Here is a 23911-nt window from a genome sequence, read left to right as displayed (position 1 = left end):
AATTAACTAACACCCAACTATAGTCACATTATACATTTAAAAAGTAAAAAAAAATTGTTACTATATTTTATTCTAGATTTCATCCAATGTATTACATTTCACATTTATATTAGAATACACATATTCGAGAAACTCATAATAGATTGTTCATTCGCCTCTCAGAGGCAATTTATTAAAAATGAAAAGACAAAAATAGCTTATTCTTAGGTTATTTTTGGGAATTAACAGACTAGGTTTGAACAGTTCAGAAAAATAGAGAATTAAAAGTATTTTCATTATTTAAACTCCACCAAGAATTAATGCACAAAATATTTCTAGATCTATCATTTCATCACATTTATCATCATATCTTCTATTGCAGTTGAGGAAACTAAGTCAGAATAGATGAATAGTTTGTTGAAAGAGATGATAATTCAAAAGTAAATCTGTCATTGAGAAGGGACTGTGATTCATAACTCTTCCTCCTGTTTAAACTCATAACTCATCCTACTGTTTAAAACTGTGTATTTGTAATAAGATAATTCATTCATTCATTTATTCCACAGCTATTTATTGAGGACTTACTCTTTTCCAAGGCCGTAGGTGTATGAGACACAAAGAAAAAGGAGACATTAGGCATAAAGTAATAGGAGAGATTTTATCTACATTGCAAAATAAAAGTCTAAAGCATTCTACATACCTCTTGAGTCAATCAGACTCAAATAGACCATTAGTGCACCAGAATTAGATATTTTACTGCCAAACTTGGCCACATCTGTTCTCTGTGGGTTATCGTATTCTGCTATTTATGCACAGAACCCAAAGAAAAAACTGTAGGTGCCGTTTAATCACATAGGGTTTTCTATGCTGTACATTTCTATAGAACCCTTCAATTAATTACTGAATAGTCATCTAGTGTCTTCTGGGTCTCCCAACTGTGAACAGAGGAAGCGAAAAGAAAATAATGGAATGCTAAAAACTGCGCTATAAACAAGTCAAGAGCAGTGAACCAGATAACATTCTTTTCCTTAGAAAATTTTAAAAGTAAGCAGACATTAAGTCACAGGCAAGTTTGAGGATCCTGGATCATCATTTCAATAGAAGCATACTTAGATTATTGTAAACAAGTGTGGAAAGGAGTGATATGTCTAATTCTGAAACTAGCAACACAGAAATTCTTCTAAACCTCTGAAATCATTTTAAATATCTTTTGTTTCCCCTTAGGAAAACCTGTTATATTGATGTTATTATTTTTTAGTATAGTATAATAATTTTTAATATAGCTACTAATATAATGCTAATTTTTCTTCTAGTAGCCTTTTAAAAATAAGTTGATCATTATGAACTTATATAGAACTTATTATAATAAGCTCTCATTATAAAACTGAATAAATAATTTTGTTGATTTTGTTCACTATGTGAAAAGTAAAAAAAGTAAAAGTAAAGTATTTTACTGAATCTTACCTATCAGGGTAACTGATGTTAACATCCTGGTTTATTTCTTTCTTGTTTTTTTTTTTTCCTGTGTATAGCTTTATATAAATGTGAATGAACATTAGATGTATATAGACTTGTATTATATTTATTTTTTAAATCAATTATACATTTTTCTGATTATAAAATTATAACATGATCTGTCAACTCAGCAAGGTCTTTCAGGTTTACTTTAAAGCAACTCTTCCCCTATTTTCCAGTGCATCGAAAACAATGATGAGGGTACAATATAAAATGAGAAAGTTACAAATTCTAGCTGTGCTAAAAAAAAAAGAAAAAAGAAAATATCTCTATTGTCAACTGGATCAGAGACACAAACTAGAAATTGGAACCTAAATGGCAATCCCACCTGGTGACTGGGCCCCAAAATGGGCAGGATCCATAGGAAGACTGCATCCTTCAGGGATATGGAATCTAAAAGAGCCCCACTTCAAGAGGGAGCCAGAAATCATGCCTCCTTCTAAAAATGTACAGTCAGGTGTATTAAATTTTCAGACTATAAAAACAAGGAAGATAGAGGGTTATGATCAGAGAGTAAGTAAAGTGGGCTAAGAAATTAGACAAAGATACTTAATAATTTTTAATTTTTTGTTACAAAATTTCTAGTAAAAATTTTGAGATAAACCAGTAAAAATTAGGAACATAATTTATATCTTACAAACCAGTAGTATAAAATAAAATAATAAAGAAATTTTTATTAATTAAAATGTCCTTAAATATGGAAAAAAAGAGGCGAAGCCAAGAGTAAGCATGGCAAACCAAAACCAAAAAATAGAAAATAATTAATAAAAGACAAAGATAATCATACTGGATTCAGTTTTTAAAAATCTTTCTATATTAATTTTCCAGGAGGTGAGCATAAGTAAAAATGACACAAAGGGGTTAAGAAACAAAAGATCAAGTGAAAACAACCTAAAGAAAGGCATTAAAGCAATATCAGCAGTCCAAATATAGTTGAAACTTAAAACATTAAAAGAGATAAAGAGGGATACTACATAACAATAAAAGAATAAAGCACAATATAGTAAGAAGTATAAAGTCACAAAATTTTTCAGTCGTTTTCACATACAACATTGCCTTGAAATATTAAAAGCCAAAACTGATAAGAGTTTGAAGACAAATTGAAATCCACAATTTGTGAAAGATTTTAATATATCATATTTCACTGAGAATTTTGATAAATGAAGAAGCATAAGAATACACTTTGTTAGGGGCGCCTGAGTAGCTCAGTAGGTTAAGTTAACTTCGGCTCAGGTCACCATCTCATGGTTTGTGAGTTCGAGCCTCATGTCAGGCTCTGCTAACAGCTGGGAGCCTGGAACCTGCTTTGGATTCTGTGTCTCCCTGTCTGCCCCAACCCTGCTGGTGCTCGCTCGCTCTCTCTCTCTCTCTCTCTCTCTCTCTCTCTCTCTCTCAAAAATAAATAAACAGTAAAGAAAATTAAAAAAAAAAGGAATATACTTTGTTAGTGGCACCTGGGTGGCTCAGTTGGTTGAGCATCTGTCTTGATTTCAGCTCAGGTCGTGATCTAAGGGTTGTGTAATCAAGCCTTGCGTTGGGCCCCAGGGTAAGATTCTCTCTCTCTCTCTCTCTCTCTCTCTCTCTCTCTCTCTCTCTTTCTCTCTCTCTCTCTCTCTCCCTCTCTCCCTCCCTACTCATGCTTTGTCTCTCTAAAAAATACAAAAATAAATTTAAAAAGAATATATTATGTTGAATAATACAACTAACAATCATGATTTAATAGACATATTTAGAACTCTGTACCCATCAGTAGAGAATACATGTATTCTTTCACACATACATAAAGCACTTATAAAAACTGACTACTTAACTAGGTCACAAGGGCAGTCTTAACATATCAGAGAATCAGGTCCCAATCTCAGATTATAATATAATGAAATTATGAACTAACAACAATAATAATAAATCATAGTATGTTTGAAAAAGGTTTTTCCTGTATTGGATGGCTTACAAATGATAAATATATGTGTGTAGTACTGAATTAAAACCTATAATACAATGCATAATTTTATAAGGGCAATACTGATCATTTTCACCATTTTTCCTGACCCAGTTGTGCTAACTTCTTAACCCACCTTCATTTAGACAAAGCTAACAGCTCAGTATATATCCTTTAGCTGTCTCCTTACACATATAAGCATAGACAAACATGTATATGTGTATACACATGGGCTTTATTTCTTTTTAAGGAAAATAAAATAAAACCAAAATAGAATCATGCCATACCTATTAGTTTGCAATTTTATTTTTTCTTTCATTGTATAAGGATTGTAGTTGTCTGCAAGCAAAGACTGTCCTTTCTGCTGTTGGTAATTAGGTGTAGAAACATGCAGATCGTCCCAATGTAGTTACACAGTTTTGGAGGGCCCCCATGCATAAGTTCCAGCACACTAAGGAAGGACTGGGATTTTCCTACAATGACTAGGGTTTCCCCAGTTCCCTCACCTCATCTCCTTTTCCACTTTGCACACATTTTATGACTGAAGCATTCTTTTAAATGGAAAAAGGAGAGACTGGAATATGATATGTCACAAATTTCGTGATGATGCCAGTTATAATTTGCCATGGCAGAGCAAACTGAAAAAGATGTTTGTTGTCTAAAAAAATTTTTTTTGAGATAATAAAGTGGAAAGTAGTAAGAGGTACATCCAGCAAATGCATAGTAAATTTGGTAAGAAGTTTGCTGTCAACAATGAAAATAGAATCAGTGAAAATTATTTGCTTAAAATTAGAATTAAATGTCCCATAAAACATTTTAAAACATTTTTAGCAGATTCCAAACTTATAATTTAAATGTATGCAATACCTCTTGACTTTTATATTAATAATTCTGACTCAGGGAACTTACTTAACTTGGGCAGATATAATTTTGAAGCTGAAACTATGTCTTAGTCAAATCAATTCTTCCAAAAGCGATGAAATAATTATATGAATGTGGATGCAAATACTAAAGGAAAAATAATTTTTGGCTACTCATTTCAGTTATCTGAAAACTTTTAAGTATGTTTAGACCAAGTTTGTTTACAGTTGAATCTACTTTTCCAACTGTAATTTTATAAAATCTAAATACAGATCATGTATTTCCAGTGAAAGTTTACTACCTGAATTCACATGCTGAAAGTGTAAATTACACTTCAGATTATGAAGAGCTAGTACATAAAAAGGAAAGTAAAATATAATTATTAATAATTGAAAATGCAATATTTTTGATAAATTGAGATAAATTATACATTATTTTTTTTTAATTTTGTTAACATTTTATTTATTTTTGAGACAGAGAGAGACAGAGACAGAGCATGAACGGGGGAGGGGCAGAGAGAGAGGGAGTCACAGCATCCCAAGCAGGCTCCAGGCTCTGAGCCATCAGCCCAGAGCCCGATGCGGGGCTCGAATCAACGGACCGCGAGATCGTGACCTGAGCTGAAGTCGGATGCCCAACCGACTGAGCCACCCAGGCGCCCCAAATGATACATTATTAAAATTAATTTTATCTATTTTCAAAACTTTTAAAAATGTGGCTACTAGCAAATTTAAAGTTACATATGTGGCTCACATTATACTTCTTTTAGACAATGCTAACGTAGAGAAAATAAAATAATTCAATCTTTCCTTGTTGAATTTTTTCCTCGTTTAGCATCGTTGATCAAAATTAGGGCTTTTTTTTTTTTGTCTGTAGAAAATCTCCTTTCAGCTTTACAATCGCTTATTGGCACTGCCATGCTAGTTTTTAGGATTATTGTCAAATTTGATAAAAACCCTCTTTCATATCTAAGCTATAAGATTTGGAAGAACTTTCCATACACTAACTTCTGTACATACCAAATATTTCTGGTACACGAGTATTTCTAGGCCACACTCTTACCACAATATCACTCATATCATAGTAGTGCTGTAAACCTTATAGTCACATACCAGATGAGTTTGCACAGAAGATGTTAGCAGAATTTCTAGAAGCCATTTTAACATCTGGACTATACAAGGGAGTGACTTAAACCTTGCAAATATGTCCCACTAAACCCAAACTAAATTTATCCGAAACTAATCTTCTCCTTAGCCAGATTCCAAAAATGTCTGCAGCCATTTTAATACTACCAAAAACAAACAGAAGTGTGATATCAAGGAAATTGGAGTTGGAAGAAATTTGAAGAAATCTGAGCTTATTGCAATTAAAATATTTTACTTTTACCAAATTTACAAAAACATTTCCAGAGACCCTCCCAGCATATTGGAATAGGCCCATGAAAGTTTGGGATCCTGAAGTTCAAGCTTCAGTATTTGCCTCTGAGTGTAAACCTTTTGTTTTACAAAAAGGAAAGTCATAATATATTTTCCTGAATATTATTTTTCTCATTCAACAGTATTTCAAAGGACTTCCTTCAAGTCAGTTGTTATCCCTATAATTCACTCTTTTAAAGGTTGCATAAAATTTGATGGTATTATGTATCATGATTTATTCCACCTCTATTGATAAGCATTCACTTTATTTTGCATTATTTTTCCACCATTAAAAGAGTAGTAAACATCATTGTGCACTTGTCTTATATGGAGGTGCTTTTACTTCTATGAGATACATTTCAATGTAGGTCACATGTAAGGATCATATATCCCACTTTCCCTCAATATACTCTTTTATGCTTTTGACCTGGCATAATTGTTATTAGCACTCCCTTTCACTATCAAAAGTGTCCCGGTTTGGATAATAATTGTGTGTATACCCTAGTGAAAGGATATGTATATTTTAATATATTTAATATCATTGGGCACTTTTTATGTGCCATACATTGCTTTAAGCACTTTACATGTATTATCTCATTTAGTTTCCACAAATATGCTATTATTATTTTTATTTTACAGATAAGGAAACTGAGGCACAGAGAAATTAAGTAACTTACCCAAGTTCACATTGCTAGTAAGTGTGGAGTCATGATTTAAACCCCACAGCCTGGCTCCAGAGTAGGGTGACTAACCAAGGCCCAGGACTGAAGGGGTTCCCAGGATGTAGGACTTCCAGGTTTAAAACTGAGAAAGAACCTAGCAAACCAAGGTAAGTTGGCCGTGCTATCAAGAGACACTGATCTTAATGCTATTGCTTTCCAAAATGGCTGTATCCATTTCTGTTGCCATCAGTAGTTTGAGAGTAGCTTTTTCCTGCAGGACTGTGATATTAAGTCTCTAAGATAACTCCTAATTATCTCACCTACTGATATTTATGCCCTTGTGCAATTCCTACCCCCGATATGTAGACTGGACCTCGTGACTTGTTTCTAATGAGTAGAAGACTGCAAAAATAATAGGTGTCACTTCCAAGATCAGGTTACAAAAGAGCTCTGGCTTCTGTCTTGCTAGTTTTCTCTTGCTCTCTGGCTTAATCACTCTGATGCAAGCCATTGTCCCATTGTGAGCCTCTGTAGAGAGACCCACATGGCAAGGAACAGGGAAGCTTCTAGTCAATAGCCAGAGAGAAAATAAGGCTCTCAGCCCAACAGTTCATGAAAATCCAGTGCTGCCAACAACCATGTGAGTGAAGTCAACTGTTCCTGGTCAAACCTGAGATGAAACCACAGACCCAGCTGACACTAAATTGCAGCCATCTCTGTTTTTGTTGGGGGATAATTCTTTCCATAAGAACTGATGTCCACAACTGACATACTTGATTTTATTACTTTCATTTTATGTTTCTTATTTATTTTAGTTTATTTTTTCTCTTTTATTCTTTTTTCTTATTTTTCTGGTTTCATTGACTTATTGGTAATTTTCCCCTTTGTTAGTTAGGATTTTTACCATTTTTTTATTATAACAATAATGATTACCTTCCCTTATACAATGTCATAATCAAATATAAATTTCACTGGCATCGGATGAAAACAAGATAGCAAATGTTTACCCTGCTAAGACAGTCTACTCCCTCACTGATAGCTCTCTTGCCCCATGCATTCGTTAGGATATAAATTTGACTGCTGTTACAGATATCCAAAATAATTATGGCTTTAATACCATAGAACATATTGCTCTCTCATATCACATTCTAGGCATAAGAAGCCCGGGGTTGGCTTGGTGGCTCCATAGCTCAAGGATCCAGTCTTCGAAATTGTTGAAGCTAGACATAGTTTGTTGTTCTCACTGACACCTTACTCTTACTGTATCACATCCCAGACAAGCAAAAACTAAGGGAGTTCATCACCACTAAACCAGTCCTACAAGAAATGTTAAAGGGTCTTCTTTAATCAGAAAAGAAAAGGCCCTAATTAGAAATAAGAAAATATATAAAAGAAAAAAATCTCATTGGTCAAGGCAAATATATATAACCACTTAAAAATCTAGTATGAAAATTAAAAGACAAAAATAGCAAAATCAACTACAAGTACATTGAGTAGCTAAGGGATACACAAAATAAAAGATGTAAAATATGATGTCAAAACTTAAAATGTTGGGGGGAGGTGAAAATCAGAAATGTAGTGCTTATAGAATGTGTTTAAGCAACTCTCAGCTTAAAACAGACTACACACACACACACACACACTCATATGCGCACGCACGCATACATGCACACATGCTAGTACCTTATGGTAACCACAAACCAAAACCTACAATGGATAAAAAAAAAAAAATAAAGAAACCTAAACATAACACTAAAGAAAACCACCAAATCACAAGGAAGGAGACCAGAAAAAAGAAAAATTGTTTCAAAAACAATTTGAAAACAATTAACAAAATGTCAACAAGTACTCATCTATCAATGAATACTTCAAATGTTAATGGAGTAAATGTTCCAGTCAAAAGACATAAGGTGTCTGAAGGTTAAAAAAAATACCCATCTATATGCTGCCTACAAGAGATGCACTTCAGATCTGAAGGCACACATAGACTGAAAGTGAAGGCATTGAAACAAAAAGAAAGCTGGCGTAGCAATACTCATATCACACCAGTCAGATTGGCTATTATTAAAAAGACAAAAAATAACAAATGTTGCAAGATGTGGATCAATTAATGCAGCCACTATGGAAAACAATACCTCGCAAAGTTCCTCAAAAAATTAAAAATAGAACTGTCATGGAAGCCAGCAATTCCACTTCAGGATATTTGTACAAAGAAAATGAAAACACCAATTCAAATGGATATATGCACCCCTATGTTCATTGTAGCATTATTTACAATAGCCAAGATATGGAAACAACCCTTGGGTTGTGTGTCTATAGATGAATTGATAAAAATGTATAGTGACAGTTGGTAACTATACTTACTGTGAGGATCATTTCATAATATGTAAAAATATTGAATCACTTTGATGTACACCAAATACTAATGGGATATTGTATGTCAGTTATACTTCCATAAAAGAATATGGCAGGATTTCAGGTTAGGTTTGTCTGATTTCAAAGCTCAGGTGTGTTGTTTATGACCCTTCCATTTCTTGGTATTTCCTCCATGAATATCCTATTAAAACTGAACTCTTTATTCCTTCCACAAATGTGCCTAATTCTTTTCTATCTCTCTACCTTTTACTCATCATACTTCCAACTCTGGAATGCCCTTCCCTCTCATCTCTTCATGTACTAATCTGTCAGAGACCTCTGCCATGACACTTTTCTTGAATTCCCAGGGAGAAGTAATCTCAGTTCTGTTTGTCGGCTACATACCAATTAGCATGGTTCCTGTGCTTTAACTGCTCAGTACACGCTGGTGAACGATGTTAAATTCTATTCTGTAACATCGTACATGAATTATTTCATATTCACAGAATACTTCTAAAAGCTTGGGCGCCTAGGTGGCTCAGTTGGTTGAGCGTCCAACTTCGGCTCAGGTCATGATCTCACAGCTCGTGAGTTCAAGCCCTGCATTAGGCTCTGTGCTGACAGCTCGGAGCCTGGGGCCTGCTTCAGATTCCGTGCCTCCCTCTCTCTGCTCCAGCCCACTCACATTCTGTCTCTGTCTCTCTCAAAAATAAATAAACATTAAAAAAAATTATAATTAAAAAAAATAAAAGCTCAAGTAAGTTAGAAGACTTTTTCTAAGCTTGTTATTTTAGAGAACGTGGACAGTCATAATGCTAATCTATGTGTAGTGAGAGAAACTGACTAAAAGATAGGTCTCTTATTTCAATTCGAAATTGCAGGTATGTTTAGTAATTTTCTCTAAGCAGTTTTTACACACCTCATTTCCTTTTCATCAGCAATGTTTTGTAGCTGCAGGTGTAAAATGTAGGTTGACCATGTAAAACTGTCTTGGATACAGGCTGTCATTTTGCAAATTCCACTGGATAATTGGTATTTTTATAAATTATATAATAAAGGATATATAAATTATGCTTCTCATTTGGATTTTCTCCAAAAAAAAAGGCCGTGGAATTACAAAAGCCAGATCACCTTTCTCCATTTAATCAAGGGCATTTTTGATGGTTGCCATTGACACACAGGTTTTGCTTTATTCACTTTATTTCATTTAGTATTTTTAAAGGCATTAATCTAAGATCCATGGAGGGTATAAGGAAAATATAAGTGTCTGCAAAAATATAGCCTAGTCTGAAAGAGATAATGAACAATACAAGGTACTATGAAATCAAATTATCAGTGTAATGGTACAGATTGTGGATTCAGAAGATGGAGACATTTATAGTCTTTTCTAAATAATTTAGTGCTTGATTACCCACTGTCTTGTACTATGTATTAAATTACTTATAAGAAACATTAAAAAGCTTTTGCCTTATAGTCTGCATGAAATACGCCTCAGTTTTTCTGACTTTGTCACAAGGGTAGTCACCAGGACCAGCCCTTGCAGTGAATCATTCCTCAAGGGATTATCTCTTATCCCTGGAATTAAATTCTGTCTCTACCAATTTGTGTTAATAGCTAACAGATATTGGTCTCAAAATCTACCCAAGTAGTCACAGTCTTTACTCTAGATGTATTATCTGTAAAGCATTAGTGTTTAATTTTTTTTTGCTTTTCTTCCTAAATTTTCTTTCCTCTTCTATGTTTTATTTTATTCTTTGATATTTGACTTCATAGGGAAAAATAAAACCCATGCTATGTGCCTGATAGCATGCTATTTACTTTTCATATGTATTCTCTCATTTTATCTGCACACATAAACAATAATTTTCTTCTAGACAGTTATTAATCATTTTCATTTTTAAAGTTAAGAAAACTGAAGTCCAGAGAAGTTAAATAAATTGTCCAACATTGAGCAGACAAGTTTTCCACAGACTTCAGTATCTGGTATTAGAATGTAAGTTTGTATGCTTTTTTATAGTAGCATTTGCTAAAAGGCAAAGAATTGGATTTAGTGTTGTTTATCTTGCGCTAACAAAAGTTGAGTAGCAAATAGCACAGAATTGAAGATGAGACAGATAATGGAATGAAATACCATGAGTGAGAGCCAGAGATACAGAAACAGATCCATGAAGACTTCAGGTATTGGAATTATCAGGCACAGATTAACAACAACAACAACAATAATTGCTTGCTATTTTCCAGTAAATAAAAACAAGCTTGAAATTGTCAGGAAACTAGGGGCTCCTGGATGGCTCAGTCAGTTAAGCATCTGACTTCAGCCTAGGTCATGATCTTGCATTTTGTGAGTTCAAGCCCCATGTCAGGCTCTGTGCTGACAGCTCGGAGCCTGGAGCCTGCTTCAGATTCTGTGTCTCCCTCTCTCTCTGCTCCTCCCCTCTTCATGATCTGTCTCTGTCTCTCAAAAATATATAAATGTAAAAAAAAAATTAAAAAAAAAGAAATTGTTAGGAAACTGAAAAATGCCAAATAGTGATGTTGCATATTTGAAAAAGAACCAAATAGAAATTTTAGAAATGTGAAATATCAGCGAAATTAAGAAAATAGTTTGATAGCAGACTCGACATTGCCGAAAAAGAGCTAATAAACTGGAAAATGAGTATAAAAAGCTATTCAGAATGCAACACAGAAAGACAATGAATATACAAAAGAGAGAATAAATAATGAAAATAAAGACTCTAACATTATTTCACTGGAGTTCAGTAAACATTAGCTATTATTATTACTATATCACTTCAGAATTAAATATATACTATATACCAACAAAACTTCCTTTTCCTTATTTAAACTTATCTCCAGCTTCTTCCTAACATAAAACAATATCTTTATCTATTCTCTTTTTATCTCCATGCCCTTATGTTTTATGATCTGTCCCAGCTTTCTTGCCTGAAAACTGAAGACTTTCACAGCCTCTTCCTTCCCAGACAGTCTGATGATTGTTCCTCCCTTGCTTTTTCATTAAGCTTCATTTATCTGTTATAAAATCTCAAGTTATATGGCATTATACTTTGTCTACAATTCTGATATCACATTTGACTGTATACTTCTTAAAGGCATGGATTTTTAAACATTTTATTAAACTTAGTTTTTCAAAGCAGTTTTAGGTTTGTAGAAAAACTGAGCATCGAGTATCGAAGTTTCTCTTGTACCCTGCCCCCACACAAGCACAGCTTCCCCCACTATGGACATGACCCACCATACTGGTACATTTGTTACAATCAGTGAATCTACATTGACCCATCATTATCATCCAATGTCCATAGTTTATGCTAAGATTCACTCTTGATGGGTTTAGGCAAATGTATAATGACATGTATCCACTGTTATCATATCATACAGAATAGTTTTACTGCCCTAAAAGTCCTCTGTGCTCCACCTATCTTTCCCTACCCTCTACCCTCTGCCTAGAGGCTCTTTTCCATTTATCCTTAGAACATAACATAATACCTGATACATAGTTGCCCCCAAGTAAATGATTTTAGATGTATGGTTGAATGAATGAAAGGGAGGGACAAATTGGAGAGAATCAGGACTTCTTTTCATTGTCTTGCTGACTGATATTTTGTCTCTGATTCAGTAGTTACTCATACCAATTATATCCTAGTCAGAAGACCACCCCATATTACTGTCTTTTGGAACTCTGTGTTTCTTGAGATGCTAATTCAGATCTCACCTTATCCATTAAACCTGAGTCAAGAGTAAGCTCTGGACACTGTTAAGACTTATTTAATAAATGATCTATTTAATTCAATATATCACACTTATATATTTTTGTTTCATAAGCCTATGTCTGGACTCCCCAGTGAAACTGAATTATGTTTTTATGTGGGTAGAGTTTTCATCCCCTCACTTTTTATGAGCAAGAGGCATCTTCATAACTTACTACTTTTTACTTGGGACTGTAGGCAATGGCCATAGAATACAAAACCTTGCAGGTCCATAAAGAATTGACAGTCTCAGTCTTTGCATCAATTCAGCTGTCTAGAACAGAAACTTATTGGGAACTAATTAAAAACATAACAAGGAAGTAATTTGTTTTAGATTTGAGCTTGCAACAGTTTCCAAACAAAGCTATAGAGGATTGTCAAATTGTTGTTAAAATAATATAACTTCTATGTGCTACCAAGAGTTATTTTTGGAACTTTCCCATCCTTTTCCAAGTGTTTTAAACATTCTAAAACTGCATCTTTTTTGTTATTTTGTTTTGATAAAAATTTAAGAAGAGAGTTTTATGCATGTTGCTGATTTTAAAGTTATCACTTTATTTTTCCTTTGACCCTCATACTGAGCAAAAGAGAGAAATAATTTAGATTTTTGAAATTTCATTCGATTAGCTTGATTATAGAAGATGTGTTTATCTGGGTGTGATTGTTTTGTGTTAGTCTACATTGTAAAACCATTGTTCACACATGTCAGTTTTTCCTCAATTTTAATTCACCAGGATGGTTCTCTATAGTTTGAGGGATTTCTGGGGGACGTGCTTTCAGGAGGCTTGAATTTGGGTTTTATGACTCAGGAAGATATGAAACTTCCACTTTAATAAATATCAATACCCATATGAAAGATTATGGGGAAAAGTTAGCCCAATCATATAAAAAAATCATATTGTTTTTAGTTAAGGTGAAGTTTTGCCCTTTGTATAGTAAAGGCATTCTTAATAGCTGTATTGGGTATCTATCATGAATTGAATAATAATACTCTTCCTTTTTGGAATAATACTACAGGGTATGATATTTACCATTACAAAAGAAAGTAAAGCATTCAGTAAACATTATCTTTAAAATATACTGCTATGCACATTCCTCATTATGATCTTGTAATTGATACCAGTTTTAAGCTGAATTCTCAATTCATGTTCACTAAAGTAATTTCAAGTCTTAAAAGGTAAACTGAGTGATAAGGTTTATGGCAGTTCTATTTTTATTCACAGATAATGCATCTGAGGTAGCAATTACTGCTCCAGGAAGTAGTAACCATAGAAACAGCTCAACAGGCCCAACACCCGACTGCTCACCTCCATCCCCTGACACAGCCCTCAAAAATATTGTAAAAGTTATTCGACCCCAGGTAAGTGCCCAGATGACATCACCTGCAGTAGTGTATTTTGTTTTGGAATCATTGCGTGTATACTGCTTATATTGTAGTGCTTGGACTATTTTATGATATGCAAATAGATTTTTAGATTAAAAGAAGAGACTTGGAAGAGGATGTTTCCTAACCTTGGAGTTGATGACAGATACTGAAATCCATACTAGCTTTTGGAAAAATGAATTTATATATCACGTGAAAAAACAAGTGAAACTTAGAAAATTGACTATTTCATATCACTTTTCTCTCACTACATTTTAATAATTATGCTCCAATTATTAAACTATTACATGTTTTCTGGGTTTTCATGCTCCTTTTGTCTTCACTTCTCTCGACATGCTGCATTAGTTGTGATCACCTCTCCATCTTCCAACCGAAGTTGTTTTGATATATTTTCTTTACATTCTCTATTCCTTGTGGTTGCCTTTTGTCCTTGTTTAAAAAATTTCTTTTAATATTTATTTATTTTTGAAAGAGAGAGAGACAGAGTGTGAGAGGAGGAGGGGCAGAGAGAGAGGGAGACACAGAATCCAAAGCAGGCTCCAGGCTCTGAGCTGTCAGCACAGAGCCTGATGCAGGGCTTGAACTCACAAACTGCGAGATCATTACTTGAGCTGAAGTCAGACACTTAATCAACTAAGCCACCCAGGCGCCCCTCCTTTTGTCCATGTTTAATATTGCACCCCTCTTTGCACCTTATTTTTCTCCAGTGCTCACTTTTCTCTAGCTTGTCTCTCTCTACCTTTTGTCCTTTTTTCATTTCTGTCACTTGTATGTATGGGTTTCTTTCTCTTCCCTCTTCTCTTTCAGTTGGATTTTCCAGTAGGCGGTTTGCAGGCAAGCTTTAGAAATATCATTGGGACAAGCTGTTCTGTGATATTTCATTGAAAATAGCACTTATAAAGCTGTTTGCATTATATTTTTGCCAACAGATGGACTCAGAACATGGAATTGGTGGTGTTCTCAACCTGGCTCATTCTGAATGGGCCTCATAAAATCCAAGAGAGGGGGACTTTGGATCCAATCAATGCCATTCACCATCCACTTAGATATATAGTATGAGCAAATCCTTTGAGCCAATTTGTAAGACAAATGTCTCTTTTTAAGACTGTTTTGGTCTAAATGAGCAATGATTTGCTTAATATCTTACCTTCTTCAGTATGATTTATTTTAGTTTATTTTCATTATAATCATCCTCATCAATAAATAGCATTTTGACCTTAAATATTCACTATATTTATAGAACACTTTCATATAAATAGTTTCATTTAACCATCATTAATTTCAAGGGAATGTGATATTGTGTTATGAATAAAGCTGTTGACACTACAAAGGGGCTAATTGTGCAACTGATTCAAGTTCCTTTTTTTCCCTTCAGTATAATAGTTGTCTCCTCCTGCTCAGAGGTTAGAAAAATCTTCTAGAGGTTGTACAACATCTGTATGAGGATGGGACTTACAAGTTCATTTTGGCAAGGTAACATTTCACAGTGTCCAACTGTGTGGAAGAGGAAGTGTCTTCAAAGATCCCTTCTTTTCTTCCAGAAAAATTTGATCTACTTCATTTGCTTCAAGACATAAACCTCATTAAAGCCAGATTTAGATGCTAAATGTCACATTTATCTTCACTTGTTCTCTCATTATATGAAGGTGTTTCTAGTGTTATTGTGCAGCCATTACATTTTCAGCATTTTTAATTACTTAGGTAGGAGATTATCTTATATATATGTTAACATCCATTACTGAACACATTTATTTTTACATCAGCATAAACTATCTAATGGAAGTGCATTTAGCCACTCAGTGAATAAAAAGCAGATTTTCTTTCTACATATTTGTAATCTAACCAATTCTAAGGGATCTTACTCTGTAAATCCTTCTTTGCATTCTCTATTCTATTTTAGTTTATTTTAGGTAAACTGAAAAAAAGTATTGGTAGTATGAAAGCCAGAAATTCCTTTTGACTCTATTCCTTGGTTCTGTCCATTGTTAAATGTTTATGAAGGCAACTGATTCTACCTTCCTTTCTTAGATGTTATAATGATGATTTAGGAAGGAAAAAAAATGAAGTGAGAAATTCAGGAAACCAATGGTGATGGTATTTAAATTTGAACCAGTGCAGCCTGAAAGTATGTATGTAATAGAACAGTAGCAGCTAAGGTGTATAGTTGGAAAATAATATAACCTCACTTGGACTACTCTTACTTTTGTCTCAAAGACTTTGGTGTTATACTTATTTCTTCTGATCTTCTGGGCTCCATATTCATGGCAGAGAGCAGGAAGTAGAAGATTCAAGTGGAGGTAATTATGAGGGAGTATAGGTCAGACACATGATTTCAAGAAAGGGTTTGGAGACTAGAGGGCATGGATGGGGGATAGCTAGATGGACAGTGTAACAGACTCTCTGGTGTGCTCTGACAAGTCACAGGTGTATCAGAGATGGAACATTGTCAAGAGTTAACTGTTTCAAAGAAAAGATAATTATTGGTTAGCTTATATAAGAGCCTATATTTTGATCACAGATTTAATCCTCTAAAGTGTCTGCTAATTCTGGCTTTATGTGTGGAAATGTAGGAAATGTGAAGTTAGAATGACTTGTGGTAGTATTCAAATACGTTTTTTTATTTACTAATTAGAAATTAATAACATGGTTGGAATGATCATTTCACTCTTGAAACTGTTGATGAGCCTTGGAAACAAAAGTATAAATACAACTGTTATCCATGAATTTACATTTATTTGCCCAGGTGTTAGTAGTAGATGTATTCAGTCTTGTAAGAAGAATGAGAAAGAATAAATAGAAATGATAGAATAGATAGAAATGAAAACAGAACTTTCATCTCATTCACTGCAAACAAAGACTGCTTAGATAGAGCAAGTTAGGTTACTTCCCCTTTGCTTCATGCATGCCTTTACCTAACATACTTTCCATAACTACCTATTAATGGAGAATATCCATTGTAACCAAAGAGTCCTTGCTGTCAAAATGAGGTAGGCCTGATTACACATTGCATGTGTTTCTGGTTGGTGTGTTAATTACTTGGAAGCTACCAACTTGCAGTGCTTTGTTGAGTTTGACTTATTCAGCATATTTATTAACTCACTAAGTCACAGCTGTTAGTTCTGCATCTTGTGTTTGATCTTTTTACCTTTGCCTCTTTGGGCTCTTTCGTATCTTAAAAATGTCCAGATTATGAAGCATTCTATTTTCAATTAACAGACACTGAAATATTTATATGCTACTGGTTATTCTTTGTTTTTCTCCACTATATTGACCCACAAGGCTGAGTTTTTCTATTTAAATGAATCCACAAGGGTGGGTTTATTTACTTATATTTGAAAATAAAATTATTTTGAAACTCAAAAAAAGGACTTCAAAACACTTGAAAAAATATTGCCATTGAAAAAAATTTTAGGTAAGTCTGTTGACACACCAAGTGTTCTTCTTTCTACTAATTACATGCTTCTTGCAATAACTTTTCTTCTTTTAAAATGTTTTCTTGGTGAAGCATCTTTTTTTTTCTCCCCAACTGAAGAATAAAACAAAATTTAATGAATTTTGACCATTGCATATGTAGGTGTAATCACCACTCAAAGCAAGATATTAAAACATTGTCATCATCCCTGAAAGTTGCTTCATGCCCCTTTTCAATCAACTACCCCCATTCCCTCCTTGAAAGCAACTTCTTTCTTTCTTTCTTTTTTAATGTTTATTCATGTTTGAGAGACAGAGAGACACAGAATGTGAGTGGGGGAGGGGCAGAGAGCGATGGAGACACAGAATCCCAAGCAGGCTCCAGGCTCTGAGCTGTCAGCACAGACTGACATGGGGCTTTAAACTCACAGCAAGAGACCATGACCTGAGTCGAAGTTGGTTCCTTAACCAACTGAGCCATCCAAGTGCCCCGAAAACAACTTCTTTCTGATTATTATTGCCATAGATTAGAATTGTCTATTCTTGGACTTTACATAAATGGAATCCTCCAGTGTGTGTGTGTTTTGTGTATGTCAATGGCTGACTTTTTTCACTCAACATAATGTTTTTGGGATTCACTCATATTGTTCCTTTATTGCTGAGTAGTATTCTCTTGGATTAATATAGTACAATTTGTTTATCCATTTTCCTGTTGATTGATACTTGTGTTGTTTTCCTGCTGTTTGATATTTTGAACGAATGTGCTGTGAATACTCACATTCAAATCGTTTTATGGGCATATGTTTTTGTATACATACCAAAGAGTGGAATTGTTGGGTCATAAAGTAGATGAGTAAATAACTTTATAAGAAACTTCCCAAGAACTGTTCAGAGTAGTTGTTCCATTTTATAATCACAAGAGAAAGGTGTGAGAATTTTAGTTTCTCCACATTCTCTCAGACTTTTGGTGTATTAGACTTTTAAATTTTTTTTACTTTAATCATTCTTATGGGTGTGAAAAGATTTCTCATTATAGTTTTAATTTGCATTTTTCTTGTAACTAATAATATTGAGCACCTTTTCCTGTGGTTATTGACCATTCTTAGATCTTTTGAGGAGCGCCTATTCAAGTTTTTTTTAATGGAGTTGTTTAAATTTCTGGTTGTAGTAATTATTTATAAATTGTCTTGTAATTCCTAAAGATATGAGTCCTTTGTCAGGTTTCTGCACTGCAAATGTTTTTCCTCAGTCTGTGTTTTACCTAAATATTTTTAATGGTGAATTTGGTGAACAGAATGTTTTAATTTATCAATTTATCAATTGATATCCAATTTATCAATTGTCATCTTTCATGGGTAGTGTTTTTTGGGTCTTGTCCAGGTAGTGAATATGTGCACCTATATTTTTTACAGAAGATTTCTGGTTCTTGCTTTTACATTTAGTTCTATGATTCATCTCAAATTGTTGTTGTATGGTGTGAGGTAGGAGTTGAAATGCATTACTTTCCTACTCAGAAAAAGACTTTCTTGTCTTCATTGAGTTGATTTAATGCTTTAGTATTGTTTATTACTTTCACTTTCCAATTGTGTTGGTACATAGAAATGCAATTGAATTTTATTTTATCCTTGTATCCTACCACCTGGATAATTTCATTTAAAAGTTATAGTAGTTTCTTTTTAATTTCTTAGAGTTTTTTCTGTTATCAAGAATAATGATGGTTTTACTTCTTTTCTAGTCTTTATACCTTCTTTTTCTTTTTCTTACTGCTGTGACTACAATGCAATGATGTAGAGGTGGTAAAACTAAAAGTCCTTGTCTTGTTCTCTAACTTTGATGGAAAGAATTCAGTATTAAACATAATATCAACTATAAGTTTTTTGTATGTACCCTTATACTCCTATTTTGCTGAGAGTTTATAACATAAAAAGGTATTGATATTTTCTTTTTTCTGTATATATTTATTTAATCATATAATTTTTTTCTTTTGTTCCATCAATGTGATAAGTCACATTCTTTATTTACTAATGTTAATTCAACTTTGCATTTCTGGGATAAATATGACTTGGTTATGATGTTTTATCTTTTTTCTGTAGTATTTGATGCAAAAGACAATTTGGACAAAGCATTAGTGTACGGAGAGATGGATTAGATCTAAGGGAGTCAGAGATGACTAATGACTTAAACCCAGTCGGCTGGGATTTTGGAATGATATTTATAGATATAGGAAAGACTTGAGCAGAAGTTCATTTTGGTGAGGGAGAAGGATGATAAATTTGGTTTTGTAAATGTGTTGAATGTTGGGCATGATATGCAAATTGGAAATATTGGAGTAGAGCTCTGGTGAGAGAGGTAGGAGTTTAGGGTAAAGATTTTACAGTCATTTATAGAATTTGCTGGTAAAGGGAGATAGTACCAAAGACAGAATGCTGGGAAATGTTTACACTTAAGGAATATAATATTTGTTGAGCACATAATATAAAATTTTCATAAATTTTTGGAATTGATGTTATTATTCTAATTTTGTAGATGAGAAAATTGAGAACCAGGAAGTTTAAGTAACTTCTTCACATACACTTCAGGAAGAAGGCCTTAGCAAAAGAGAGAAAGAACACTGAGAGATATAAAAGAGAAAAGGCCAAACATTATCATGAACATAAAAAGAGAAAAGAAAGTTGAAGAAGAGATTAGTCAACATTGTCAAAACTCATAGGGTGATAAGGTAAGGGAGATCAAAATGTCACTTTATTTGGTGATTTTGAGGGCAAAGCCCTTCAAGAATACAATTTCCTTCAAGTGGAGAAGGTAGAAGCTTATGATATGGAGAGTTGAAGAGTTGGAGAAAAGCAGTACATTGCAGATTAATCTTTTGAATAATTTGCTTGTAAAAGGAAAGAAAGTAATATGGCAGTATGTTGAAGGAAGGGCAAAATTGATGAAATAGTTTTTCTTTTATTTTTGATGCAAGAAATTAAACTTGGTTGTAGAGAATGAGAAAGAGGAAACTAAAAGTTGATTTGAGAGACGAGTGATGGGGACTAAAATGTTAAATTTCATAATGGGAGGACTGATTAGCTTCCGGGGCGCCTGGGTGGCTCAGTCGGTTAAGCGGCCAACTTTGTCTCAGGTCATGATCTCACAGTCCGTGAGTTCGAGCCCCGCATCGGTCTCTGTGCTGACAGCTCAGAGCCTGGAGCTTGTTTCAGAGTCTGTGTCTCCCTCTCTCTGACCCTCCCCCGTTCATGCTCTGTCTCTCTCTTTCTCAAACATAAATAAACGTTAAAAAAAATTTAAAAAAAAATAAATGTAATTAGCTTCCTAATACAAACACTCTTGGCATTGCTGGATGCTAGAAACATGTTAGATAAAGCATTAACTGTTAGAGCACTGGATTCTTGAGCTGTGCCCTTCGTGGTGGTTTTAGCCTGATGGGTTTTTCCATTTCTTTCTCCTGTTTTATAACACACATCAAGTGTAAAATTACAGAGGAGGGCATTTGAGAAGTGGCTGTAGGTGGAGGCAGAAAAAGAGACTTAGTACAATAGTACTGAGATCATCCAAGCATGTACTTAATATTGAACATTATAACATTTTAATGAACATAGGTAGATGCTAACAAGAAGTCAACCTGATCAATATGAAAGTTCTGATCGTCTTGAGGTGTTCCTGGTATTGTCCAGGTCCTGCCACATAATTTAAATCCCATCCTAAGTAGAATTCAACAGAATGAAATTACTTTAGGCTGCATTCTTCTGTAGATAAGGAGGGACCCTATCAAAAAGTAGCAAACAGGCCTATGGATAAAGAAAAGAAAAAGTCAAGGGTCCAGTTATCACAAGAGACTAAGGGAGATAGATAATTTAAAGAAAGATGAGCTTCTCAGGATCCTGAGAAACTTAACAGAAACCCATGGGGGAGGGGAAGGAAAAAAAAAGAGGTTAGAGTGGAAGAGAGCCAAAGCATAAGAGACTCTTAAAAACTGAGAACAAACTGAGAGTTGATGGGGGTGGGAGGGAGGGGAGGGTAGGTGATGGGTACTGAGGAGGGCACCTTTTGGGATGAGCACTGGGTGCTGTATGGAAACCAGTTTGACAATAAACTTCATATATTGAAAAAGAAAACCTAAAAAAAAAAAAAAAAAGAAAGATGAGCTGCTTCTGAATTCTTGCTTCTGATGGACTCTTTAAATCAGGTGATATATCAACCTCAAGGAATTAAATATTTCAGATATTCTTCTTTATTTTTTGTGTGTTTAATGAGGTAGTAATAAATTAATTTAATAATAAGCCATAGTATCTCTCCCTTCCATTATGGGGTTACATAAAATTCCTGCCAAATCTAGAATAACATTTTACTGGGCACTGGGGGTTATAGAATACATATGCTAAATTGTAAAATTAGAAATAAGAGTGGGTATGTAAAAAGCAAATGCATATAACTCAGAGTACAGAACATTGTATTGAGTTGCCACAAAAATAAAGAATAAAAAGACCTTCAAAGAAATAATCTTTAAATTTTTTTTATTGTTGAGTATTGAGCCATTTATTTTTATTATTGTGTGTGTGTTCATTTATTTCTTATAAAAACCCTACAAGGTAGGCACTTTTTTTCTTTATTTTACTGATTGGGGCCGAGATTAAGAAGGTCGAATAATTCCCAGCGTTACAAAGCCACTGACTGGAAGAGCTCTGGTCTCCTAAATCCAGTAGTCTATTAATGTTAATTAGCTCATTGTGGAGAAAATGATAAAGGTGGAATATTGATATTCCAGAGACTTGATGAAGTTTAAAAGGAGAATAATAGATTGGAAAAAGGAAGAAGAGCAGAAACATAGATGGCAACGGTTTTACCCCAAAATTGGGAAACAAAGAAGACTGTATTCAATAATTTGGAGTCTTGCCACCAAAGCTAAGTGAAAGAAGGTTAAAGGCAGAAAGATAAGAAAATACAGAAAATAATCTTAGATGAAAGAAATAACAATTTGGAAAGGGAAAAAAATGAAAAAGAATTTAGTGACCCAACAATTGGCCAGTAGGCCTTGACAAATTAGAATTTCCTGGGATCTTTTAAAAAAATATCTGGTCCTAATCTCAGACCAATTAAATCAATATCTCTAAAGGCAAGAATTTTTAACCCAGTATTTTTGGATAGGCTGTAGATGGTCTATGAAACTCATGGAATCATATATAAATTTTTCTCGGATATGACTTTTTATGGGAATTAAATTTTAATCATGCTTCTGTCACATACCTGCCTCTTATGTAACCTTTATGACCTCAATTTGTCAGTAAAGTCAGTGATATTTGCCTCATGTGATTACCTAGTAAAACTCAAACCGGATAAAATGTGCCACAGTGTGGTATAAATTGTAAAACCATATAGCAACCCAAATTGTTATTACAGTGGTGGTTAAATCATGTGTGCCCACATTTGAAATACAGCTTTTGACAGACAATCTTCTTACTCCTATGGTCTCATTCACAAATGAGATGATAGCAACTTTGGACTTTAACAAATGTAAGTGGGAGACTTTTAAAGTTTCCCAAATCATTTGAATCTATCTAGGATGATGCTGGCCAAATATGGGGTAATCACTGACTCCAGAATTTCATTCCTAAGAGTTCTGGATAAGAGAGCAATAGGAAGTATAAACTCCTAAAATTTGGCATGTGAGAGAAGCCAATGAAGATAAATTGGCACAGTGTTGGGTCAGCTTGACCTAATGCAGGAGAGGAAAAAGCCAGAATCTAGAAAGCATCCTCTATGAACTGCATATTCTATTAATGACTGAAATCACCATCATTCTATGTGAAGGTCATGCCATTCATACACCAGTGGAATATTATTCATTTTCGTTTATCTTCTTTTGGTGAAATCCTTCATTATCTATCAGAAAAACAAGGAATTATTTGCTATTGATATTTTCTACATGTAAAAAATAATTTTCATCTCTTTTTCTAAGCAAGAAATGTAATCCTTGAGTTTTGTACCCAGAATACCATTGACAGTGACAGCCCTTATTAAATGGGATCTTTCTTTTGTGTTATTCAGGGTTTTTCTTCCACATACATAAAAATCTCAGTGGATTCCATTATTTGACATGTGTTTCTCTAAGCGTCTCTAGGCAGTCTGAATAAGAATACATAGATGAAAAATTCTCTGGGAAAAATTATCTTAAAAATAAAATGCCAGTAATGAAGCAGCAGAAAAACAAATCAAGGAATTCAATCCCATTTACAGTTACACCAAAAACAATATACCTAGGAATAGACATAACTAAAGAGGTAAAAGATCTTTACTCTGAAAACTATAGAAGACATATGAAAGAAATTGAAGAAGACATAAAGAAATGGGAAGACATTCCATCCTCATGGATTGTAAGAACAAACATTGTTAAAATGTCTACACTACCCAAAGCAATCTACACATTTAATGCAATCCCTATCAAATACCACCAGCATTCTTCACAGAGCTAGAACAAACAATTCTAAAAATTTGTATGGAACCACAAAACACACCAAACAGCCAAAGCAATCCTGAAAAAGAAAACAAAACTGAAATGATCATGATTCCGGATTTCAGGCTATATTACAAAGCTGTAGTCATCAAGACAGTATGGTTTTAGCACA

General features: G+C 34.0%; 1 protein-coding gene across 2 annotated transcripts in view; it reads left to right on the top strand.

Moving 5' to 3' along the window:
• Positions 1-23911, top strand: part of ANKS1B (ankyrin repeat and sterile alpha motif domain containing 1B) — a 1101801-nt gene that overhangs the window by 436958 nt on the left and 640932 nt on the right. For both annotated transcript variants that reach the window (XM_047867387.1, XM_047867386.1), the window contains exon 11: positions 13714-13850. In XM_047867387.1, the coding sequence (XP_047723343.1) occupies positions 13714-13850 (137 nt within the window). The remainder of the gene's footprint in view (positions 1-13713; positions 13851-23911) is intronic.

This window comes from Prionailurus viverrinus, chromosome B4 (assembly GCF_022837055.1).
Source record: "Prionailurus viverrinus isolate Anna chromosome B4, UM_Priviv_1.0, whole genome shotgun sequence".
Classification (NCBI taxonomy): Eukaryota; Metazoa; Chordata; class Mammalia; order Carnivora; family Felidae; genus Prionailurus; species Prionailurus viverrinus.
Note: the sequence above shows the minus strand (reverse complement) of the source record. Positions and strands in the feature narration are given on the sequence as shown.